Source organism: Phyllopteryx taeniolatus, chromosome 9 (assembly GCF_024500385.1).
Source record: "Phyllopteryx taeniolatus isolate TA_2022b chromosome 9, UOR_Ptae_1.2, whole genome shotgun sequence".
In the NCBI taxonomy this organism is placed as follows: domain Eukaryota; kingdom Metazoa; phylum Chordata; class Actinopteri; order Syngnathiformes; family Syngnathidae; genus Phyllopteryx; species Phyllopteryx taeniolatus.
Window position 1 is genome coordinate 29,230,744 of NC_084510.1, and position 22,868 is coordinate 29,253,611.

The 22,868-nt window shown below is 43.3% G+C and overlaps 1 protein-coding gene across 1 annotated transcript; it reads right to left on the minus strand.

The window, feature by feature from the left end:
• Positions 1 to 495: 495 nt before the first annotated feature.
• On the minus strand, positions 496 to 22,868 carry znfx1 (zinc finger, NFX1-type containing 1). Its single transcript, XM_061784560.1, has 19 exons — positions 22,748 to 22,868; positions 21,556 to 21,635; positions 20,401 to 21,440; positions 19,543 to 19,771; positions 18,760 to 19,109; positions 17,696 to 17,875; positions 17,508 to 17,614; positions 15,528 to 15,766; positions 15,303 to 15,434; positions 14,833 to 14,981; positions 14,333 to 14,476; positions 13,514 to 13,619; positions 12,504 to 12,736; positions 12,271 to 12,410; positions 8,384 to 8,516; positions 5,871 to 6,038; positions 4,713 to 4,823; positions 4,528 to 4,623; positions 496 to 3,858 (listed from the first exon to the last, which is right to left on the minus strand). Exons 2-19 carry the CDS (start codon positions 21,590 to 21,592, stop codon positions 1,414 to 1,416), a joined length of 6,039 nt encoding a protein of 2,012 aa, XP_061640544.1. The 5' UTR covers positions 21,593 to 21,635; positions 22,748 to 22,868; the 3' UTR covers positions 496 to 1,413.

Sequence of the window (22,868 nt, forward strand, 5' to 3'; positions counted from 1 at the left end):
ATATAATTAATATATAGATAATTGGGGGCACGGTGGATGGTGAAGCACATCTACTTCAAAGTTCTGAGGACCAGGGTTCAAATCCCGGCCCCGCCTGTGTGGAGTTTGCATGTTCTCCCCGTGCTTGCGTGGGTTTTCTCCGGGCGCTCCGGTTTCCTCCCACATCCCAAAAACGTGCATTAATTGAAGACTCTAAATTGCCCGTATGTGTGAATGTGAGCGCGAATGGTTATTTGTTTCTATGTGCCCTGCGATTGGCTGGCGACTAGTTCAGGGTGTACCCCACCTCTCGCCCGAAGGTAGCTGGGGTGGGCTCCGGCACGCCCGCGACCCTAGTGAGGATAAGTGGAATGGAAGATGAATGAATGAATATGATAATTATAAATATCACTTTTTTAATTTGTAAAAAGCGCTCATATGTACTCATAAAGTAAAAAAATGTTTTGTAAAATTCTCATTGGTTTTTCCAATATTCACAAAATAATTACACACTAATTGACATTTTTGGCTTCTTTTTATTTACTACTTTGATGACCATACATGGACCCATGTGCATTTTTGGTGTCGCAAAGACATAGCAAACACAGCAGAGGAGTTGAAACGGTTACAACAATACCATAAAAGCAACACAATTTACAACAACAGAGTGCCACTTTTGTTTTATGCATGCCACTTTATTGTACTACGTAACGTGGTTAGAGCGTCTCAGTCAAAAGCTTTCGTGTTCGAATCTCAGCTCGAGCCGTCTTCTGTGGAGAGTACCTCGCTTTCTCACAATAAGTCAGCTTGAATCGACTCCACAAATCCATGTTAGGTTAATTGAAGACTTCTATCGTCCCAAAATTACTTAAATTAATAAATTCCGCAGGTCTGTGTACAAATCGTGAATCGCCATTCAGCTCACCTACTTATTTTTCTATTGAATGCATAATACATAACAGAAACCTTTTTCTGAAAAGGGCACCTATCAATGCCAATTTGCTTATTATTGTGTTTTTTTTCCCCTGCTCCTTGTAAGGTGCCATGTTAGCAGTGGAATCGCTAGCGTTTACCACCAGCTAGCCAGCCGGCTCGAAAACATTCAGCATGAAAGTTCCAATAGAGATCAGACCGGCAGGCGAGGCTCTGCTTGAGAAAGCAGTCCGGTAAACCTCTCAAAATGATGCAGAAAAAGGTCTCACTGTGTTGCCGGTTAATAGCTGATCAGCTTGTAACAACGCACTACACAGCAACAGGTACGAGCAATAAAGAGTTGTTTGTGGTATATTTAAAGCATGAGAGTACGAATCACGTCAAAGGTTGATCCCGCCCCTAACCCATGCAAATGGCGAAGGTTCACTGTAGTTTAGGAATTGGAAGAAAAAAATACTTGATGGTAAAGTAAAAAATTAAAATATAAAATAGCATGTAAGCCTAGTCTAGGTAAAGATCTCCGAAGTTAATGAGGTTGTTGGCTTCGGACCAAGCACCGTACTGTGCCCCGTCCATCACCGACGCAACTGTGTTGCCGCTGGCCAGCATGTGGTTGCCCCCGCCAATGATGGCATCGCAATCGGTGCAGCGTCGAGCCTCCATAGCCCCACCGCACTCAGTAATAACATAGACGTGGCCATTGGGGCATTGATACCAGTGTCCAGACCGCATCTTCATGGCCGAAACGATCATCTTTCTCTCTTCGTCGCTGATCCCCAAACCTGTGACGGGGACCTTTTGCTTCATCACGTTCAAGGCCTCGTTCACTCCTTGTTCGTCCTGCTCGGTGAATTGGCCGTGCTTTCCCAATGCCTCATCCACTATCTGTTTCTCAGTTTCAATATTGTTACTTTTCCTTAGTTTCACTGCCGTGCTGCAAAGGGCGATGAATTCCGCCCAGAGCATGAGCTTCTGCACCTCTCTTTGCAAATCAAATATCTGCTGCTCAGTGAATTTCTGGTGGAAGTTATTGACCCACAACAGGAAGATGTCTATCGTGTTCCTGAACTTGTTAACTTCAGCGTTTGTCTCATCCCGTACAACCTTCAGTAATTTCTGAATCTTCAACAGGAAGTTCATCTTGTTCTCCAGGACCCATATGTCATTTACCGTGACGTGGTTGCTTGTCAGAATGCGTTCCATATGCAAGTATTGGTCTTCCCCAAGGATACCTTGGCCAGATAGACCCAGCAAAGAAATCTTAAGCTCCCCACTGCGCTTCTTCGTGTCAACCTGATCCCCATTTATCTTTTTCTTCACCATCTCAATCGCTGTCAGACTTCTGTTGATCTGAGATCCGTAACGTAGGTTCTTGCGGATCGGAGTTCGACACTTTGGACAGTCCTTCAGCTTTATGGCCACCTGCCCTTCTTTATTCGTGTGGTTCTTGTCATCCATGTATGAGTCCATGGACGTGTGTTCGATGATGTGGCCGCAGTCTTCCAGCTGGATGAAGCGAGCCTCAGGGTCATCCTCCATTCCAAAGAAAATATCTGTGACTTCATCTTCGTGACAGATACGACATTTGTTCGGACATTTGTCCCCACACAGTCCGATGCACGGGTGGCCGCAACCCAAGGTCTGGGCACAGGGCTGGGTGCATGGCGGCCGATCGCACGGCTCATGGCAAAGCTTGCTGCAGCTTTGGTGAGGGCACTGACAAGCGCAAGGCTCATTGCACGGAGTGCAGGGCTCCCCACACATCTTCATGCACTTGCTGTGGACGCAACAGTTCTCACATGGCTTCTGACAGGGGGGGCAGTCACGGGTACAGGGCCCTGTGCACTTGTGGGAACATATCAGAAGACGGTCGCATTGATGAAAACAGGGGAAGTGGAAGCGACCATTGTAACACTGGCCACACGTTCCGCGACAGGCATGGCCACATATTAGCTGCTGCTCACACGGGGTCTTACACGGAGGCTCATCTTCTTGAGTTTGGTAGAAACAAGCGCCCTCCTGGCTGTGGCCGCACCTCAGTTGTAGCATGACGTTGACCATGCACCTGCTGGTGCACGGCAGTCCACACCACAAGCCACAGCGATGTCCACACTGGAGCGTACTCTGGCAAGGAATTTTGCACACGAAGGTGTCTGGGTCCTGATGACAGGGAACCATCTGTTTGTGCTGACACTTAGGTATGATCTTTTCAACCCTGACTGGACATTCTTTTGGACACTGTGCATGGCAAACAAGTGTACACGTGTGTCCCAAAAGGCATATAATTTTTGTACAGTCCTTGACGCATTTGTAGTTTTTGTGGTCCTGGTCATAGGGGTGGCAGACAATTGTGCACACATGACCGCAGTTCAAACGGAACTCACAGGGTTGGGTGCAGCCTCCTTCGGGAGCCTGATTGAAATCATCAGCACAAGAGGCTTGGACTTGCCGCTCCGGATGATTCTGACAGCACAGGGTCAGGGAACCCCCGACCTGATCCTTCTCCCTCAAGGTGCTGAAGATGTCGCTCCACAGCTTGACCTGTCCCAGCATCTCACTGTTGCCGATGCAGTAGAGAGCTTTCTTGGCCCGAGACAAGGCGACGCAAACGCGATTGGAGATGTTCAAGAAGCCGACTTTACCCTGCATGTTGCTGCGCACCAAAGACAACAAAACAATGTCATTCTCTTCTCCTTGATATTTATCCACAACATGGACTCTGACGCCTGAGAATTGGCTGGCTGGCATAAGTCGGCGCAGACATTGGAGCTGGGCTGTGTAGGTTGTTAGGATGGTAATTTGCTCTGGTTTATACTCTTGAAGGAGAAGATAACGGCAAAGAGCAACTACAAACGTGGCCTCGTGTAGGTTCTGATGGCTTTTCGCCTCCTTGAACTGTTTTTCAAGTTGGTTGTGCTCCACAAAGAACAAATTGGTTTTCAGGCCCTGTAAGAGAGAATTTAAATACAAATAATTATTGTGTTCTCACAAGAAAACCTACAATTTTGAAAATATGCTCCAAACGCCAAACTAAAATGCTTCCTCACAAGTGTTTTTGTTTTCATTTGCTTTTTTTGTGTGTATACCCATTCCAAAGTGCATCATAAGGACCATATGTACAGCATTTAAAATTGTATTGGTTTTATTTTTAAAAACTTCAAGGAGCTTCCTGGAATACATTTTGATTGAGTTCCAAAGGGGGCAGCACGGTAACCTAGTGATTAACACGTCTGCCCCACAGCTCTGAGGTCCAGAGTTTGAATTTGAAAATCTGCCCTTCTTATGTGGAGTTTCCATGCTTGTATGGATTTTCCTTGGGTTTTCTTTGCGTATTCTGACGTTCTCCCACATCCCAAAAACATCTACGTTAGGTCGATTGAGGACTTTAAATTCCGAATGTGAGAGGCTATTTTTTGTTTATTTGTTTTGATGTGCCCTGCAATTAGCTGGCAACCAGTCAAGGGTTTGCCCAAAGTCAGCTGGGAAGCACTATAGAAAATGATGAATGGGTTTGTTGTTAAAACTCCCAAAATATCCCGGTAATTTTTGTATCCACGAAACAGGCATCACTGGTACGAAAAGGACTACTAATGCGGCAAAGGAAACAATACAGACCTTAATGTTTTCAAAGTTCAACACAGAGGGATGGTTTTCCAGATCTTTATAAATGTGTGGAGTCAGCAGGCGGGCGATTTCTGGGCGCATGCGATGCTGAAATGTAAACGGTGTAATGAATCTGCTCTCCTTCTAAATATAGCAAAGTTACTCCATACAGCACACAATTAAAAACATATTGCAACCTGTTGGTTGAGTCTGACAAAAGGAAGTCCCATATTGACCAGCCTCTCAAACATGGACACCCCCATTTTGTAGTTCCTTTCCAGGTCATACTCTGTGGAACTGGGGCGCAACTGTGGAAAGAATAATACATGTTTAGTAATAATTTAGGACATTTTAAGAGCAACACTGTGACCTTGGCCTTAGCATGCCTGCCTCACAGTTTTGAGGTTCTCTGTTCAAATCTCAGGTTGGGCTTTCCTCCAACATTCCCAAAACATGCACGGTAGATTGAAGACTAGATTGAATGATTGTTTGTCTGTATGTGCCGTGTGAGTTTGGCAACCAGTCCTGGGTGTACCTCGCTTATCTCACTAAAATCAGCTGGGAAAGGCTACCGCTAACCCATGACTCATATGGGGACAAGCGTTATGGAAAATGGATGGCTGGATGTACAGTGTGCTGATTGCTTACGCCACAGATGGGCATTTGATGGGCAAAATTTCAGTCAGTTCATTGACTTATTTTTCTTTTGTCTTTTTAAATCATGCATGGCCATTTCTATGATCTATTAACAGTCAATAGTTTTTTTTTCCGGCTGCGTTGGACAGCAAACAAGTGAAAACTGAATCAACAGTGCCATCTTCTGGTTTCTGTACTCCATTCGTTTTAAGTCATGGCTGCCTGCACAAGATGGTTTTAACAATTCCAGAAATGCAAGATTACTATTACGAGCGTGTGTGAAACGGTGAGTATAAGTGTGGATGTAAAGAAAAGTGTGTTAAACTCCATTTAACAGGACCTAACCCAAATATCATCTTTTTTTTTAAAAAACCACAAGGAATTGACCCCCCCACCCAAAAAAAACTATTGATGAGTGCATATATTAATAGTTTACACTGTAAGTGAGCCATTCTACTGAATCAGTGTCATTTGTGTGATGAGGAAATTAAATGTATTAATACATGATACTCTTTATCCCATCTATATTTTAATTTTATTTTCTTTAGAAACCTAACAAGCAAGACAAAAATGTGAACATGGGTCACAAGAACACAACCCATAACATGAAACAAAACTACACACAAGATAACAAGTGCTTTATGTAATGAGCACAAAAAATAGATAAATTAGCGACGAGGCAGAGGTTCACTGTATTGATTTGCTGTGCGGCTTCTTACCTGTTGGTGGTCTCCGATGAGAATGAGGTGCTCACACGCGTCACTCAGTGCGGTGATGATGTGGGCCTCGAGAACCTCTGCCGCCTCTTCTACAATCACCACAGGCGGGCGCAGCTCCTGTAGGACCTTCCGGAACTTGGCCGCCCCTGTCGTAGTCATGCCGATGACCTTATGACAGCAGAAAGAACAATTAAGATTATTTGGCTCAAAGACGTCGCCTTAAAGTTGTGAATTTTACTTTGCTATTCATGCTTGGATCAGACAACGAGGCAAATTTGATCTCTCACGATGGCACTATGTCCGACTACTGCCATAAAATCCTGCCGTGTCTCGGTCAGGACACTGGCAACACTACACGACACATATTACGATATCACCGTATACCGTCTTTTACGATCATTGGGCTAATCTTCAAATCAAGATGCCGGGGGAGGCGGGACCGGAAAACGTGTCAACGCTACTGGATATAACTATTAACATAGCGGCAACAACAACAATCATAGAGGAAGAGGCGCTAGTTCTGATGTTTTGAGTTGGAAAAAAAAAAAGGACAAAAAGAAGAAAATTGTGTGTGCTGTCATCCCTGGGTGCTCTGGAGAGTACGGTTTGGGCTGGGCATTCTTCACGGAGAGCTTGAGGTCATGTTCATGTGCTTTTGATACCGCTAGCAAGCCGGCAACATAATGTTTTTTAGCCACCTAGCTAAATGTTGACAACGACTACTGCGGTAGCCATTGCAAGACGCAGTCCTATTGGCCGACGTCAAGATGCTATGTAGGAGTGTTCTTGGAAGATATAAAAAAAATAATAATAAATAAATTTTAAAAAATCAAACACTCGACTTTTCATTTTTCCAAATCGTTGATCGTAGATTATGTCACACTGCAAGGAGTTTTGTCATTCTACACAAAATACACGTCAGGCCTGATCTACAACATTGTGATAGCAAATCAAGCCAATTACGGGGCTAAAATCTTGACTTCTGAGCCATACACACTGGAAACAGCCATTTTAGGTGAATTCAGCCATTTTAGGTGAATTCCAATACTTGTTCTTGACAAACTCCTATTAAGGAATTTTCTTAAATTGGTAGCCAAATAGCATAATTTCCAAAGTATTTTTTTAACTATCATAATATCAATAATAAAATATCAATGTGCTTGGCAAAAAAAAAAATAGTTATTTTTCTTCATGTCTGTGTACAACCCCAATTCCAATGAAGTCGGGTGTTAAACATAAATAAAAACAGAATACAATGATTTGCAAATCATGTTCAACCTATATTTAATCCAATACACTACAAAGACAATATATTTAATGTTAAAACTGATAAGCTTTAACGTTTTTAGCCAATAATCATTAACTTTGTATTTTATGGCTGCAACACGTTCCAAAGCAGGCCTGGGAGAGGTGGCAAAAAAGAGTAAGTTGAGGAATGAAGAACTTATCAACAACGCCCAGAAACGCCACCGGCTTCTGTGGGCCCGAGCTCATCTAAGATGGAGTGACGCAAAGTGGAAAAGTGTTCTATGGTTCGACGAGTCCACATTTCAAATTGTTTTTGGAAATTGAGGACGTCGTGTCCTCCGGGCCAAAGAGGAAAAGAACCATCCGGACGGTTATGGATGCAAAGTTCAAAAGCCAGCATCTGTGATGGTATGGAGCTGTGTTAGTGCCAATGGCATGGGTAACTTACACATCTGTGAAGGCACCATTAATTCTGAAAGGTACATACAGGTTTTGGAGAAACATATGCTGCCATCCAAGCAAAGTCTTTTTCATGGAGGCCCCTGCTTATTTCAGCAAGACAATACCAAACCACATTCTGCACGTGTTACAACAGCGTGGGTTCGTAGTAAAAGAGTGTGGGTACTAGACTGGCCTGCCTGCAGTCCAGACCTGTCTCCCATTGAAAATGTGTGGCGCGTCATGAAGCGTAAAATACGACAACGGACACCCCGGACTGTTGAACAGCTGAAGCGGCACATCAAGCAAGAATGGGAAAGAATTTCACCTACAAAGCTTCAACAATTAGTGTCCTCAGTTCCCAAACATTTGTTGAATCTTGTTAAAAGAAAAGGTGATGTAACACAGTGGTAAACATGACCCTGTCCCCGCTTTTTTGGAACGTGTTACAGCCATAAAATTCTAAGTTTATGATGATTTGAGGCCAATAGAGGCCCCCCACGTACCACATGTTACTAGCCTACACCTTCTAATGTGGGTAGAGCATGGCATCAAAGTTTGATCGTTTTGAGGATTCACCATACAAAGGGGGTTCATTGTTGTTTTTGTGTGTTTTTGTTGTTTGTTTTTGTCTTGGTGTCAAAGGTTGAATAAAGAAAAGTGCCGTGTGTGCGTGCGTGTTAAATGTCATATTTTAGAAATTTGCTGTTGTTTTTGGTGCGAGTGATTCAAAGATACCTAATTAAAAGACTGGCAATACATTTTGAGAGGTAACTTGCCAAACGCTGATTTTGAGAGACTACCATTACTGGCTTTGTCGTATGTACCTTGGCCATCTGAAGAATTGTGAAAGTCTCGTCGCGTTTGATTTCAGCGTATCGGTCCGCTGCCTCCTGGTATTGCTCTTCGTAGATTACCGCGTCCTTACGGATATCGGCTCTGAAGCGTACCATCCACAACCTGCAGGCGTACAAGAAGGCCATTTGTTATTGATTTGTGCCAATTCATTAGATACACCTGTCTTGAAACCGCCATCCAGGGTGAGCTGGTGCCTAATAGAGTCAATCTCAGGGCACATATAGATAAAACACTCAGACTCACATTCACACCAGTGGAAAATTGAGTTTTCAATTAAGCTAACCTGCATGTTTTTAGACAGTGGTGGTATTCAGAGGTGCATTACAAGTCTTCACTCAAGATCTTCTTCTTCTTCTTTTCCTTTCGGCTTGTCCCGTTAGGGGTCGCCACAGCGCGTCATCCTTTTCCATGAGAGCCTATCTCCTGCATCTTCCTCTCGAACACCAACTGCCATCATGTCTTCCCTCACGACATCCATCAACCTTCTCTTTGGTCTTCCTCTAGCTCTCTTGCCTGGCAGCTCCATCCTCATCATCCTTCTACCAATATACTCACTCTCTCTCCTCTGGACGTGTCCAAACCATTGAAGTCTGCTCTCTCTAACTTTGTCTCCAAAACATCGAACCTTGGCTGTCCCTCTGATGAGCTCATTTCTAATTTTATCCAACCTGGTCACTCCGAGAGCGAACCTCAACATCTTCATTTCCGACACCTCCAGCTCTGCTTCCTGTTTTCTCTTCAGTGCCACTGTCTCTAATCCATACATCATGGCTGGCCTCACCACTGTTTTATAAACTTTGCCCTTCATCCTAGCAGAGACTCTTCTGTCACATAACACACCTGACACCTTCCTCCACCCGTTCCAACCTGCTTGGACCCGTTTCTTCACTTCCTGACCACACTCACCATTGCTCTGGACGGTTGACCCCAAGTATTTAAAGTCCTCTACCCTTGCCATCTCTTCTCCCTGTAGCCTCATTCTTCCCCCACCACCCCTCTCATTCATGCACATATATTCTGTTTTACTTCGGCTAATCTTCATTCCTCTTCTTTCCAGTGCATGCCTCCATCTTTCTAACTGTTCCTCCAGCTGCTCCCTGCTTTCACTGCAGATCACAATGTCATCTGCAAACATCATGGTCCACGGGGATTCCAGTCTAACCTCATCTGTCAGCCTATCCATCACCACTGCAAAAAGGAAGGGGCTCAGGGCTGATCCCTGATGCAGTCCCACGTCCACCTTAAATTCTTCTGTCACACCGACAGCACACCTCACCGCTGTTCTGCTGCCCTCGTACATGTCCTGTATTATTCTAACATACTTCTCTGCCACTCCAGACTTCCGCATGCAGTACCACAGTTCCTCTCTGGGTACTCTGTCGTAGGCTTTCTCTAGATCTACAAAGACACAATGTAGCTCCTTCTGACCTTCTCTGTACTTTTCCATCAACATCCTCAAGGCAAATAATGCATCTGTGGTACACTTTCTAGGCATGAAACCATACTGTTGCTCGCAAATACTCACTTCTGTCCTGAGTCGAGCATCCACTACTCTTTCCCATAACTTCATTGTGTGGCTCATCAACTTTATTCCTCTATAGTTGCCACAGCTCTGCACATCACCTTTGTTCTTAAAAATGGGCACCAGTACACTTTTCCTCCATTCCTCAGGCATCTTCTCACGCACTAGAATTCTATTGAACAAGCTGGTCAAAAACTCCACAGCCACCTCTCCTAGATGCTTCCATACCTCCACAGGAATGTCATCAGGACCAACTGCCTTTCCATTTTTCATTCTCTTTAATGCCTTTCTAACTTCCCCCTTACTAATCATTGCCACTTCCCGGTCCACCACACTTGCCTCTTCTACTCTCCCTTCTCTATCATTTTCCTCATTCATCAACTCCTCGAAGTATTCTTTCCATCTACCTAGCACACTGCTGGCACTAGTCAACATATTTCCATCTCTATCCTTAATCACCCTAACCTGCTGCACATCATTCCCATCTCTATCCCTCTGTCTGGCCAGCCTGTATAGATCCTTTTCTCCTTCTTTAGTGTCCAACCTGCCATACATGTCATCATATGCCTCTTGTTTTGCCTTTGCCACCTCTACCTTTGCCCTGTGTCGCATCTCAATGTATTCCTTTCGCCTCTCCTCGGTCCTCTCAGTGTCCCACTTCTTCTTAGCTAACCGTTTTCCTTGTATGATTTCCTGTACTGTGAGGTTCCACCACCAAGTCTCCTTCTCTCCTTTCCTGCCAGAAGATACACCAAGTACTGTCCTGCCTGCTTCTCTGATCACCTTGGCTGCAGTGGTCCAGTGTTCTGGAAGCTCTTCCCGTCCACCGAGAGCCTGTATCACCTCTTCCCGAAAAGCTGCACAACACTCGTCCTGTCTCAGCTTCCACCACATGGTTCTCTTCTCTGCCTTTGTCTTCCTAATTTTCCTCCCCACCACCAGAGTCATCTTACACACCACCATCCTATGCTGTCTAGCCACACTCTCCCCTACCACTACCTTACAGTTGGTAACCTCCTTCAGATTACATCGTCTGCACAAGATGTAATCCACCTGTGTGCTTCTACCTCCGCTCTTGTAGGTCACCCTATGTTCGTGCCTCTTCTGGAAAAAAGTGTTCACTACAGCCATTTGCATCCTTGTTGCAAAGTCTACCACCATCTGTCCCTCCAAGTTCCTTTCCTGGATACCGTACTTACCCATCACTTCTTCATCACCCTTATTACCTTCACCAACATGTCCATTACAATCTGCACCAATTACGACTCTCTCTCTCTGTCTGGGATGCTCAGAACTACATCATCTAGCTCCTTCCAGAATTTCTCTTTCACCTCTAGGTCACATCCTACCTGTGGGGCATAGCCTCTAATCACATTACACATAACACCCTCAATTTCAAATTTCAGCCTCATCACTCGATCTGATACTCTTTTCACCTCCAAGACATTCTTAGCCAACTCTTCTTTTAAAATAACCCCGACTCCATTTCTCTTCCCATCTACACCATGGTAAAATAATTTAAACCCTGCCCCTAAACTTCTAGCCTTACTGCCTTTCCACCTGGTCTCCTGGACACACAATATATCAACCTTTCTCCTAATCATCATGTCAACCAACTCCCGAGATTTTCCTGTCATAGTCCCAACATTCAAAGTCCCCACATTCAGTTCTAGGCTCTGTGTTTTCCTCTTGTCTTTCTGCCGAAGAACCCGCTTTCCACCTCTTCTTCTTCTTCTTCTTTGACTTCGACTTCGACCCACAGTAGCTGAATTTCCAACAGCGCCCTGCAGGTTGACGGCGCCGGTGGCGGACGTTGTTAACCCGGGCCACGACCGATCCGGTATGGAATTCTTTGGATGAACGCTCATATTTGTTTGGCAAGGTTTTAAGCCGGATGCCCTTCCTGACGCAACCCTCTGCATTTATCCGGGCTTGGGACCGGCCTACAGTTTGCACTGACTTGTGCCCCCCATAGGGCTGCATTACAAGTCTTCACTCAAGATGCAGGTGCCAAATGTTCGGCCCGCCACTGGGCCTTCGATCACGAAGGGTTGCCCAATCGAGATGTAAATGATATGCCCCAACCCTAATCCTTGTATATGTTTGGAAATGTATGTGAAAAATCACATAGAAAGCTACAAGTGTATCAAATCATCCCTCTTTACGATTTAAGATCAAAATGATCAGTTTTGAGTTTGTAGTTAGTAGTTGTGATCAACGCCATTTCAACATAAATATGCAGCTTAGGTAACTGATTAGAAACAGCTGTCAGTGCAGTTCTACACTATCGCATACGACAAGCACCATGGCAAGTGGGTGTCAATGAAGACTGACCGATAGAGTCTCCATCGGTCTGCCATGCTGAGGGCCCAAATATCCAGGATTCTCCTTTCCTCTGCTTCACTCATAGCGGTCTCATTGCCCAGCTCTCTTGTGATTTTGCGCTTCATCTTCCGTTTCTGGTCCCGTTGAAACTAAAGAGAGAAGGAAGGTGGGGCAGACACATTTTTTAACCTTGAACTTGTTGGTTATCAATGGGATTGAAGCGATTGGAACAGAGAGTTTACCGTCCATTCTTGCTCTGTCTCCTCAGGCTTTTTGTCATCCTGATCCAAGCTCATCGCCAGCATAGATTTCTGCATTGTTTTGAGGGCCATCGCCTCCATGAGATGTTCCTTTTTGGCGTCATACCTGCGTTTAGTGTCAATGTTGTCCTCAATGATGCGTTCCGCCTGGATCAGATCGGCCTCCTCTGTGACTTCAATGAGTTGCACCTGTTCTGACTCTGTCACGACCTCATCTGCAGCACCAGGGACGGATTTTTCACAAGTCTTAAACACCAAATTCTAATTTTGTGCCTATTAAGGATGTTTAAAAAAAAATTATACGCATCAATTTATCGCCATAGTTATCTATGATGCGGTGGCATATGAGAAACTGAAGAATCACAATTTGTCACTTTAAACATCCTCAACAAGACATGCACTGAGACTGACAACATTCTGGATGTGTCAAGCAAGATGGCATCTTAATTGTAGTTAATCACCTCTAAATTTCAATGAGTTGCTTTGTAGTCGGAGTAAATTGTATCATAATTACAGTTAATTGTATTTTATAGGAATTGTACTAATTCATATTTTAATTGGATTGATTTGTATTGTCTCGCATCTTTTCGTAGTTGGAGGGAATAGCATCATAAGTTAGTTGGAACGAATCGTATAATCGGAGTTAAATGTTCCATGATTCAAGTGAGTCACATTTTATTGCAGTGACTCGCATCATGCTAGTTGACATAAATCGTATCATAATTGTTAACCGTTAACCGTTTCATAATTCCGGTGAGACGCATTGTAGTGTATGTAGAAAACTTCTAGGCCAGAAATAATTCATTTTTAAAAGTTTGTTTCAAATTGGCATAGATCTGATTCCTATCTGTTTTGGTTTTTTTTTAGTCCTCATATGATCGTGGCCTGATCCCGATCTGAGAAAATCCAATTCTATGCATTTCTTTCTGCTATCTCTATCTGTCTATAACTTGCACACACCACTGTTGAGGCAACAACCTCTTCTCGCTCACCTTCATCCATATTTGTGTCCTCTGTCTCCATCTGGAGGATGCCTCCGGGACCCAACCCTAACCACTCCGTTATTAAACTGGACCTGCCGTTCCATATTCCGAGATCCTGCATTGACAAAGTTTGTTTTTTATTTTTTTTATACCAAGTTCATCCATTTACATGAACACACACACACACGCACTTTAATTGTGGGGCGCTCTATTTTTGCCAATAATATTCATTATTGATCATTCCTAAACATATACAATTATTACGACAGTGTTGAACTACAAGAAATGACTGGTGTTGATATACACAACATTTCAAGCGATAAAGCATTAAGTATCGGCCTAGCAACAGTAACAAAAATAAAACAGTATACTATGCATTTATTGTAAAAATGACATCTGATTTTTGGTCTTAAAAAAATGCAACAGCAACGTGCAGAATAATTTGTAGTGCAAGAACAACAAATAAACTCACTTATTTAAGCTATATACAAAAACAGAGGATTGAATAAAATAAACCATAAAATGTCTAGCAAAGACAAAAAAACAAATTATTATTATTTTTTTTTAAAACACGTATCAAGTGGAATGATTAGGTCTTAATGCATAAATGTAAAATGTGCAAAAAATATTATTTATAAAAAAAAAAAAAAAAAAAAAGAAAAGAAAAAAAAAATTACCTCAACCCAAACATTTTACTTTTTAAAAAATAAAATACAATTGTACTCCAGGCCCTGTTAACCTCTAATTGTTCTCAGGTGCCAAAGCAAGTGCTCTGTTGTCTTACGCCTTGTGCGGGCTCTATGTATACGGTACATTCTACATACTCACAAGTGGTTGGTGCAGACTGCTCCAGTGTTTTTCCATTATGAATTTCTCGAGGATTTTCTCTTGCAGGATACCGGTTCGAGAACAATGAAGTTGGCGGCCGTGTTTCTTAATCTCATCCTCCAAAGCATGCAACTCCAAGTGAACCTTTTCAACACATATGTAAAGACAACAATCAACTTCAAGACTAAGATTCACACTTAATTAAGTTGATTTTGTTGAACATTGTTTGCAACCGATTATATTTAGGATGAACAGCTGATTGCGGTTATGAGCGGCACACAATGAAATATGTTGTCACGCTGCACGAGGCACGCTCAATTACGGCCGCGCTTTTTCATTTTTGTTTTATATTTTCGACCCGAATGTGTTTTTCATACAAAATATATCGTAATCATGACTTTACTACTGCGTTGGCAAGTGGTCGATGCATCTCGACTCACGAAGAAATTTGGGTTATGTACGTCGCCGGCATAGGAACGGAACTCTGCCATCAAGCTCACCTCTTTGAATGCATGGCGCAGGTAAGACGGCTGTCGCTGTTTGAACATGAGTGAAAGAGCCACTTCTCTCAGGTTGAAACTCTTCAGGAGCTCACTGTTGCTGCGGCCCCCCACTCGCACGATGCCCCTGGGCATAAACTTATAGATCCCTTTAATACAGAAGTAAATACATGGTGAATCATTCAATAAAAGTCTATCATTGTCAATGTAAAACATTTTATTTCCTTTCATTCTTGCCGCCATATCAATTCTCATTCAACCATATGCTGAGATTGATAAACAGGAATAGGGCAGTGGAATACAGTAAACACATTACAGGTGCATGTTACATATTTAACACAGGGTGGGTAAAGACCCATTTTAACTTTTTTTGGTTGTATTTACCTTGTCAATGAATGACCTGTCCATTTTAAAATCAAATGTGACCCATTGCTGATTGTACATCAGATTCAACTGCCCTCACAGCTTACCCTCAAGGAACTGATCCAACGCATGGTTGGTGTAACACACTACCAGCATCTGAGAATTTCTCCCTGTGTTTTTCCAAAGACTGTCATTATCCAAGAGAGCCTGTGCTATCTTTAAGCCGACATGGGTTTTTCCTAAAGAAAATCACATACAGGAAGAAAAATATTGTCTGCAGCGCCGCAAAAACTTGTGACTTGATAAATGTTCATGAAAGGAATTCAGATTACCAGTGCCGGGGGGTCCCTGTATAATGGCCAGCTCCTTGGTGAGAGCCAGTTCGAGGGCACTCATCTGGGAATCATCCAAGCTAAACACCTCCTTCTTAGGCCAGGCATCTACATTCAGGCTGTGAAAGGGTCGGATGCGCTCCTTGTAGTTAGCTTCAGCGATGGATGACAGGTCATAAATGTCGCTTCCTGGCAGATATGCTGGGGGCTGCACATCTTTGCTACACTCCACGATATACCTGGAATGTGAGACATCATGAAATCATTTACCAGTTGTGTGATGAAAAGGACACAGCTACATCAATCAGATGTGGTGAAAAAGTACAGCTGGCTATAATAATAAAGGAATTGTAAATTCACAAAAATAAGTAGACAAAAACAAGAAAACAAGGGGTCCCAAGACAGAGCCCTGAAGGACCCCCAGGGTAACAGGATGTTAGATACACAGATCATCATAAACATGTAAAGGATAAATTAATTTGCTGTTTATTGAAAGATTGAAGCCAGCATACACTAAGAAAGAATACACTTCGGAAAAGAAAAGAAACGCAACCAGGTGGCTCGTACGTCAACGCCGATGCAATCTTTTTAATTCGAGTAACTGCATCTATGTTACTTTAAAATCCTGCATTGCAATTCAGAATTATGATGAGAACATGGAAGGATAGCGATGAACCATCAATGTCCAGAAATAGATGTTGACCGAAGTGCATATATGCTGTATCTATACTGTAGATTGGACTCTGCATCCAGGAAAAGGTGATGAGTCGAGGGCGTACACTGTAGGGGCAGTGTTGTAATGTGAGCTTATCAAATTCAACAAACCAAAAGATGTGGTCGTCTGACTGCCTGAATTTGCTGAATAAACAGTTTTTCCCATTAATTGATGTTTTCCCTCACTTATCACAGGTTTTTCCTTCGGCAATTCCTGGGTTCATGGGCGCAAACACAGTCTAGATCTTGAGCCCTTTGACTATAGAGGTGGTCAGTTCCTGGATCAGCCAGGTTAAGGATTCTAATCTTCGATCTGAATGAGAAAACAAATGTCTGAGGTCTCCCTTAACCTGGATCAGGCTAGTTGTCGCCAAGTAAACAAGGCAAACTAGCAGATGATTTGGTCCATGAACTGGAGTCAGCGTACTCAGACAATTCTGTTGACTTGGGGTGTGGGGGACAACAACAACACCGACTCAAGAGAACTAGATCTCTTTAGCGAGTGACTCAGAAATGCCCGAGTCTATAAATTGAACCAAATTTATCAACACTACTTGTGACTTTCTGTGATGTGCTGGAAAAGACTTTACACCATAGGTGTCAAACTCAAGGCCCGGGGGCCAGATGCAGCCCGCCACATCTTATTTTATGTGGCCCGCGAAAGCAAATCATGCTCGTCAACTTCTGTGATTTTTGCTAAAATCTGTACCCAAATTCCAAATTGTCATAATAATATTTTTTCTGTTACCAAACACTTCTTCTACAGTAACTTAAACAATACTTGAACAAACCATTATCCTTGTCTTCTGATTTCAAAACTAGTTATCCCTCAATTTGTTGTGTAATGGTAATAATATGTTTTGGTGATTAAACATTTATATAGTTCCACTGTTCTAACGGCCCTCTGAGGGAAATCATAACTACAATGCGGTCCAAGAGACAAAAAAAAAAAGAGTTTGACACCCCTGCTTTACACAGTTGTAGATAAGAGCTTGGCCAAACATGAACCAAACTCCATGAGGAAATAAATGGAACAAAGTCATTTTTTAGATGATTGCTTTTGCTTACCATACTCACCTGAGTTCCTCATTATGATATCTCATGTATGATTACTGCTGCCATTACTTGACTTCTCTACTCTTCACCAGTTTCTTTTTTTTTTTTCTTTTTGCGAGTTCAGAATACCCCTGCACAACACTTGGGACAGGACAATGTTTTTCAATGACGAAATGTTATGCTGTTGTACACATTTGTAATTTTGCCCACCTTTGAAAGGGAAGTAAATCCTCATCTTGTTCTTGCAGGCCTTCCAGAACATACCGATAGGCCTCAAAGTAGGCGGGGGTCTCAACCATCAAAAACACTTGCTCTTTCTGATGGATTAAATATGATTAGTCTCTTCGGACAGCCTTTGTTTTGGTGACACCAGTCGACCAAACCAACGTGCTGCCTACCTCCATTCTGGCCAGCTTGAATCTGCTGTCGTCCGTGAACATAATGGTGACCTTCCCCTCGTTAAGGCTCTTGGGATCCCGGTCTGCCACCGTGGCATACAGGAAGCTCTCGAAATTATCACAAGAGAGGCAGACCAGGGAGCCGTAGAGCAATCTCCTTGAGTTCTCCCAGCGCAAAAACTGAAGAGGGACAATTGGGGGGAGGGAGAATGATTAAGCACACAGTAATATTTCACTCAATTAAGTGTGTTCTTCTTGTGTCATCTCACTTTAAGTCAACAAGTAACTGGTTCAGAAAATGGATGGATTTATGGATGGATGGATAGAAGTACAATACTCAAAACAGTTAAGCATATTTCAAGATGAACCTAAAATGCTAAATAAATTGCTAAACGTTTTAATGCAAATATCCAACTCTTTAATGTTTCAGTACTTTTTGAACAACTTGCTTTTCTCTAACAAGAAGCTGATTGGAAAAAATCACAACAGGTGTTTGATGCAACAAATCGACCATTTTTTCAAGGACGTCCGCTCTGTATCTCTGTTGCAACCTGCTGATGGCATTCTGGGAGTCTAATCTCAGTGGCCACTTCTCTCTTAGAACATCCTCTTTGAGCTGTACTTAGTTTTTCAATATCTATTTGCTCTTTTGTTTTGAAATGCTTTTAAAGGTTGTACTATATAAATAAAGCTGCCTTGCCTTGAAGCCTCGCAACGGCAAGGTACTGTGATCTATGTAGACCTAACAATTGATGAACAGTGTTCATCGACATTTGTTCATCAATTGTTAGGTGCCATTTCATAATGTCAAAATGTTCAATAATCATTTCAATTGAATCAGAAAATGTATTGGTCAATTCATGGATCAAACACCTGTTGTGAATGGTTAGAGGACAGCAAGTTGTGGACAAAGTACTGAAACAGAGAACAGTTGTACATTTGCACTGAAACGTTTAGAGAAGGTCCAATTAAGTACACCTGTAAAAGTCATCGCGTGATTTAGATTCATCCAGAAATTTGGCCCAAAATCCCAATATCCCAAATTTGTGGATGTCCGAGCTAACCTTGAATGGTTCGACATCAAACTGGACAACATAGGCAAGACCAGTCAGCATGTACTTTTGCGCTTCCAGTTTCACATCAAAATAGACAAGGATGTCGTCAAAGTGCTTTTTCTTCAGCTCCGCATTGTTTGCCTGCAATTGCATCTGCCGTAACTGCTGGATCCCTTCGCGGAGTCGCCGCACCAAGTCCTCCCTCATGAGCCTGAAGTGTGTGTCCAGGTAGATGAGGGTGTTTGTGTATCGCTGCGAAGTGATGTTTGGTCTGAGGAAGGGCCTGTGGTCTTGGACGAACTCCTCAGGAGTTGGGTAGATGGGCATGGTCCTGAAAACCGGGGCCTCGTCCTCTTCACCTGGGTTTGTAGCAAAGGTAGTCATTGTCACAACTACCAAAACCTCTTAAACACAAGTGTCTAAACTGTATCCAACTGGAAGAGATCCACCACTGCAATGAGCAGCAGTGGGATCACATGTCTACATTTGGTCACAAAACAAGATCAAGCTGATGATCAATGTTTACTTGAGGATCATTAATGTTATATGTTGACAAATGGGACCTTGACACGGAGCACAAAGTGGAGCAAACCGTTTTTGCTTCTGATACTGAATTATCTTTATTCACGGTGGCATTCCAAAAAGAAACTATGCTAGTTATTATTCGCTTCTCTGCATCTTAACCAATAGCTAGAAAAGATCGATGTAAAATCCATTTGTTAATATTAGTAGGCGTCACACTCATGGGCTGGTTTTTGAAAAGCCCTGTTATAAGAGCTACACCTTCATTACCTGACAAACCAAACGGAAGAAGACCATAGGTGTCCCTGCTCTTGTGGAGAGTTCCTTCCCGAGACCTCTCCTGGAGGTGCTTGACCAGATCCTCAAGCCTCTGCACTTTCTCCACCAACTCAGCTGATACATTAACTCCTGCTGTCCTCAGTTCGTCCGTGGAGGCTCGGAGCAGCGTCAGTAGCAAGCTGACAGCTTCGGTGGAGCTAGCGGGGAAGTTGGTGAGGACCTAAAGAGCGAGTATATGGGACGGTTACTCAGTGCGAATGTTTTAGTTGGTTAGCAGGATGAGCTGAAAATAACAGAGTACAGATTTTCCAGGCAACTTTGCAGAGTTCACTCATACCAGTCGATCCACTATCATTATTACAGAGGTCTGTGCATGACTAAGTGCTAGTCTGTTTTTTTTTTTCTCCTTAAATTGATCCGTCCGTCAGTACACTATGAACATAAATTCTGTTTCGCATCCTGAAAGAGAGGCTCGGCTCCGATCCTCCTGTGTGGAGTTTGCATGTTCACCCTGTAATTGCCTGTGTTTTTTCGGAGCACTCCCACATTCGGAATACACGTCGTTAGGTTAAGTGACGACTCAAAATGTCTATTTAAATTGGAACGTGTCACGGAAGTGTGTTGAAGTGATAGGCCTACATCTCGACTGGGAAACAAGCTTTGTACATCAGGGAGAAGCTAAGTTTAGTTTGGGCTGTTAGAGAAAGTTATGGAGAGTCTTCAGCGTGAATAGGCAATTAAGTCATACAGTGAGATCTTGACAATAACAACAATCATACAGTGTACGACATTAATATGTAAGATTTGAAATCCAGGAAACTCAATTTTAGCTCCCCTGGATCGGCTTACCTGTGTAAGAATCAGCACAATGTTTTCTATGTGCAAAGGGTATTGTCTTCTGCGGTCCGGCCTGGACTCTGACCTCATGCCTGCCAGGTAGTGGGGCAGGGTGGTGCGAAAGAAGCCAGAGTCTTTTAAGATGCTAGCCAGGCGCTGCAGAGTGACTCGGTTGGAGTGCGACTTGAAGGCTTTGCTGAGCACCAGGCAGAGGAGTTCCACAAGGTCCTGCCTCATGTCGGTCTCCAGTAGCATACCCGGCAGAGCCGGGTGAGAGCACAGGGTAAAGGCCACGACGGACGGCTCCTTTTCGGAAAGCTCCTGGAGGGATTTAAAGCCCAGTCGAGGACCCTGCGGCACACCGTCTCTGCATGCGGCGCTCCCTCGGTTCTGACTCTGGCTGTCACCGGTGTCATCTCTTCTTCCGTCGCGCCACGTCTGACGTCCTTGTCTTTCCCTGTCTCCTTGATGTCCTCTCCCGCGTGTCCATCGAGGACCTTGCGGCACACCATCTCTGCTTGTGGAACTCTCTTTGTTACGACTCTGACTATTACCTGTGCCGTCTCTTCTTCCGTCTCCTCCCGTACGACATGCTTGTCTTTCCCCGCCCTCTTGACGTCTTGCCCTGCTAGCACCTCGAGGACCCTGCGGGGTTGCGTCTCTGCTTGTGGAAGCCGATCCCCCCCTGTTACAACGCTGTCTTTCACCAGCGCCGTCTCTTCTTCCATTGGACCCTGTACGATATCTTTGCCTTTCCCCGCCCCCTTGACATCCACTCCCGCCGGCTCCTCCCCCTCTCTGAGCTCCTTTCCCTCCATATTCAAATACCATCCAATTCTTTTGGTATTTCTCGCCGAGCGCTCCTTCGCTCCCTAGCCACAAATTCCCCCCTCCTCCAGCCATCTCCTCATTACGTTTAAGTGCTCCACTACCTCCTCCCTTCGCATCTACCACCTCTGGTTGGCCGAGTCTCATCAGGCGGCCTCTATTGCTTCTGTCGTGTGTGCCTCCATGTCTACTTCCTCTTCCTTCATCAGTGCGTTGTCCGATATCTGCATATGTCGGGGGAATGTCACATGTAAGAAAACCTTAAAAAAGGTCAAAGGAAAGTACAACGAAACACAGATTAGTGCCTCCCATTTAAAAAAAAAAAAAAAGGTTTCTCACTGTGGTTCATGCCGTCTTTTTGTCCTCTTCTCCACATTTACGAGGTATTCTTGCTTGTTCAGTTTTACAAAGCTGGATCACTGGAAATGGGAAGAAAATAAGAATAATTTGAGCTGAGTAATTGGAGAGACCTTGGCACTTGGAGTTAAATTGGGACACGGGAAATGATGTTTACAGAGCCCCAGACCTGACATGAGGTTAAAAAAAAAAATAATAATAAAGAATTTAAAAAGTAACTGTGAGGACAATATAGATATAGCATGCACACAAAACGCTCATTTGTTGCCACGAAATAGGTACTAACGTGCACACTTTCTTTTTTTATACAAGAAATCTGAGGTAGTTCTTAAAGTTTTGTTAAAGGTTAGTTCATGGAACAAAAGATTTTCCTGGATGTACTTGTATTGATTTGCATTAAAACAAAGGGGAAAGCACATATGTATTGTTATTGACAGTAATTATGCTATGATTTTCAAGGTCTGGCCCATTTGTCGTCTGATTAGGCTCTGTGGCCCTAAAAGCGAGTTTTCCTTTCCTTCTCCTGCAGTTTCACTTTCGTTTCGTTGTGCAAAAGTGCGCTCTCTGTAGGCTGAATGAGAGAACTGCACGTGATCATCAGTTTCTTTTCAACAGAAAAGGGATGAGCGAGTAACAGAATACGTCAACTCACCATTATATTCGACAAAAACGATGGTTTCCCAACAGCACAACCGTTCACTCGTATATTCTGATTACATTCTCTAATATATACTTGAAAGTGGACAAACATTCTCTAATATATACTTGAAAGTGGACAAACTACTTCATTTGCTCACGTACATTTTCCCCTCTTCTCCTCGAAAATAGAATAATACACGGTACCATCCGATTAATGTTTGAATTAAGTCAATTCGAAGCCCTTTTTCACTGTATTGTCATATTTGGTATTCGTGTGTGAGTAATCCACAGCGTGATTACGATGTTAGAAACACAAGTAATGTAAATATTATTGTTAAGCTCCATCTCATCTCATTTGTCCAGTAAGTGTAACGCGTGCGTACATGGATTCTGATAACATAACTGCGCAATTACAAAGCAAGTAAGTATTTGTACGCTAGTGTGAATTCAAAAATGACAGGACAATGAATTTCAAATGGAAAATAATAATAATAATAATAATAATAATAATAATAATAATAAATTCACAACTTACATGGCGTGACATCCGTCTGCCTGAAGCTGTGCTGCAAGTTGAATGCGGAAGCTCGCCTCATGCGCACTTTATTTATAGGCGAGCTGAGTTGCGGTTTCCGCCTCTTGACTTTCGTTTTCCC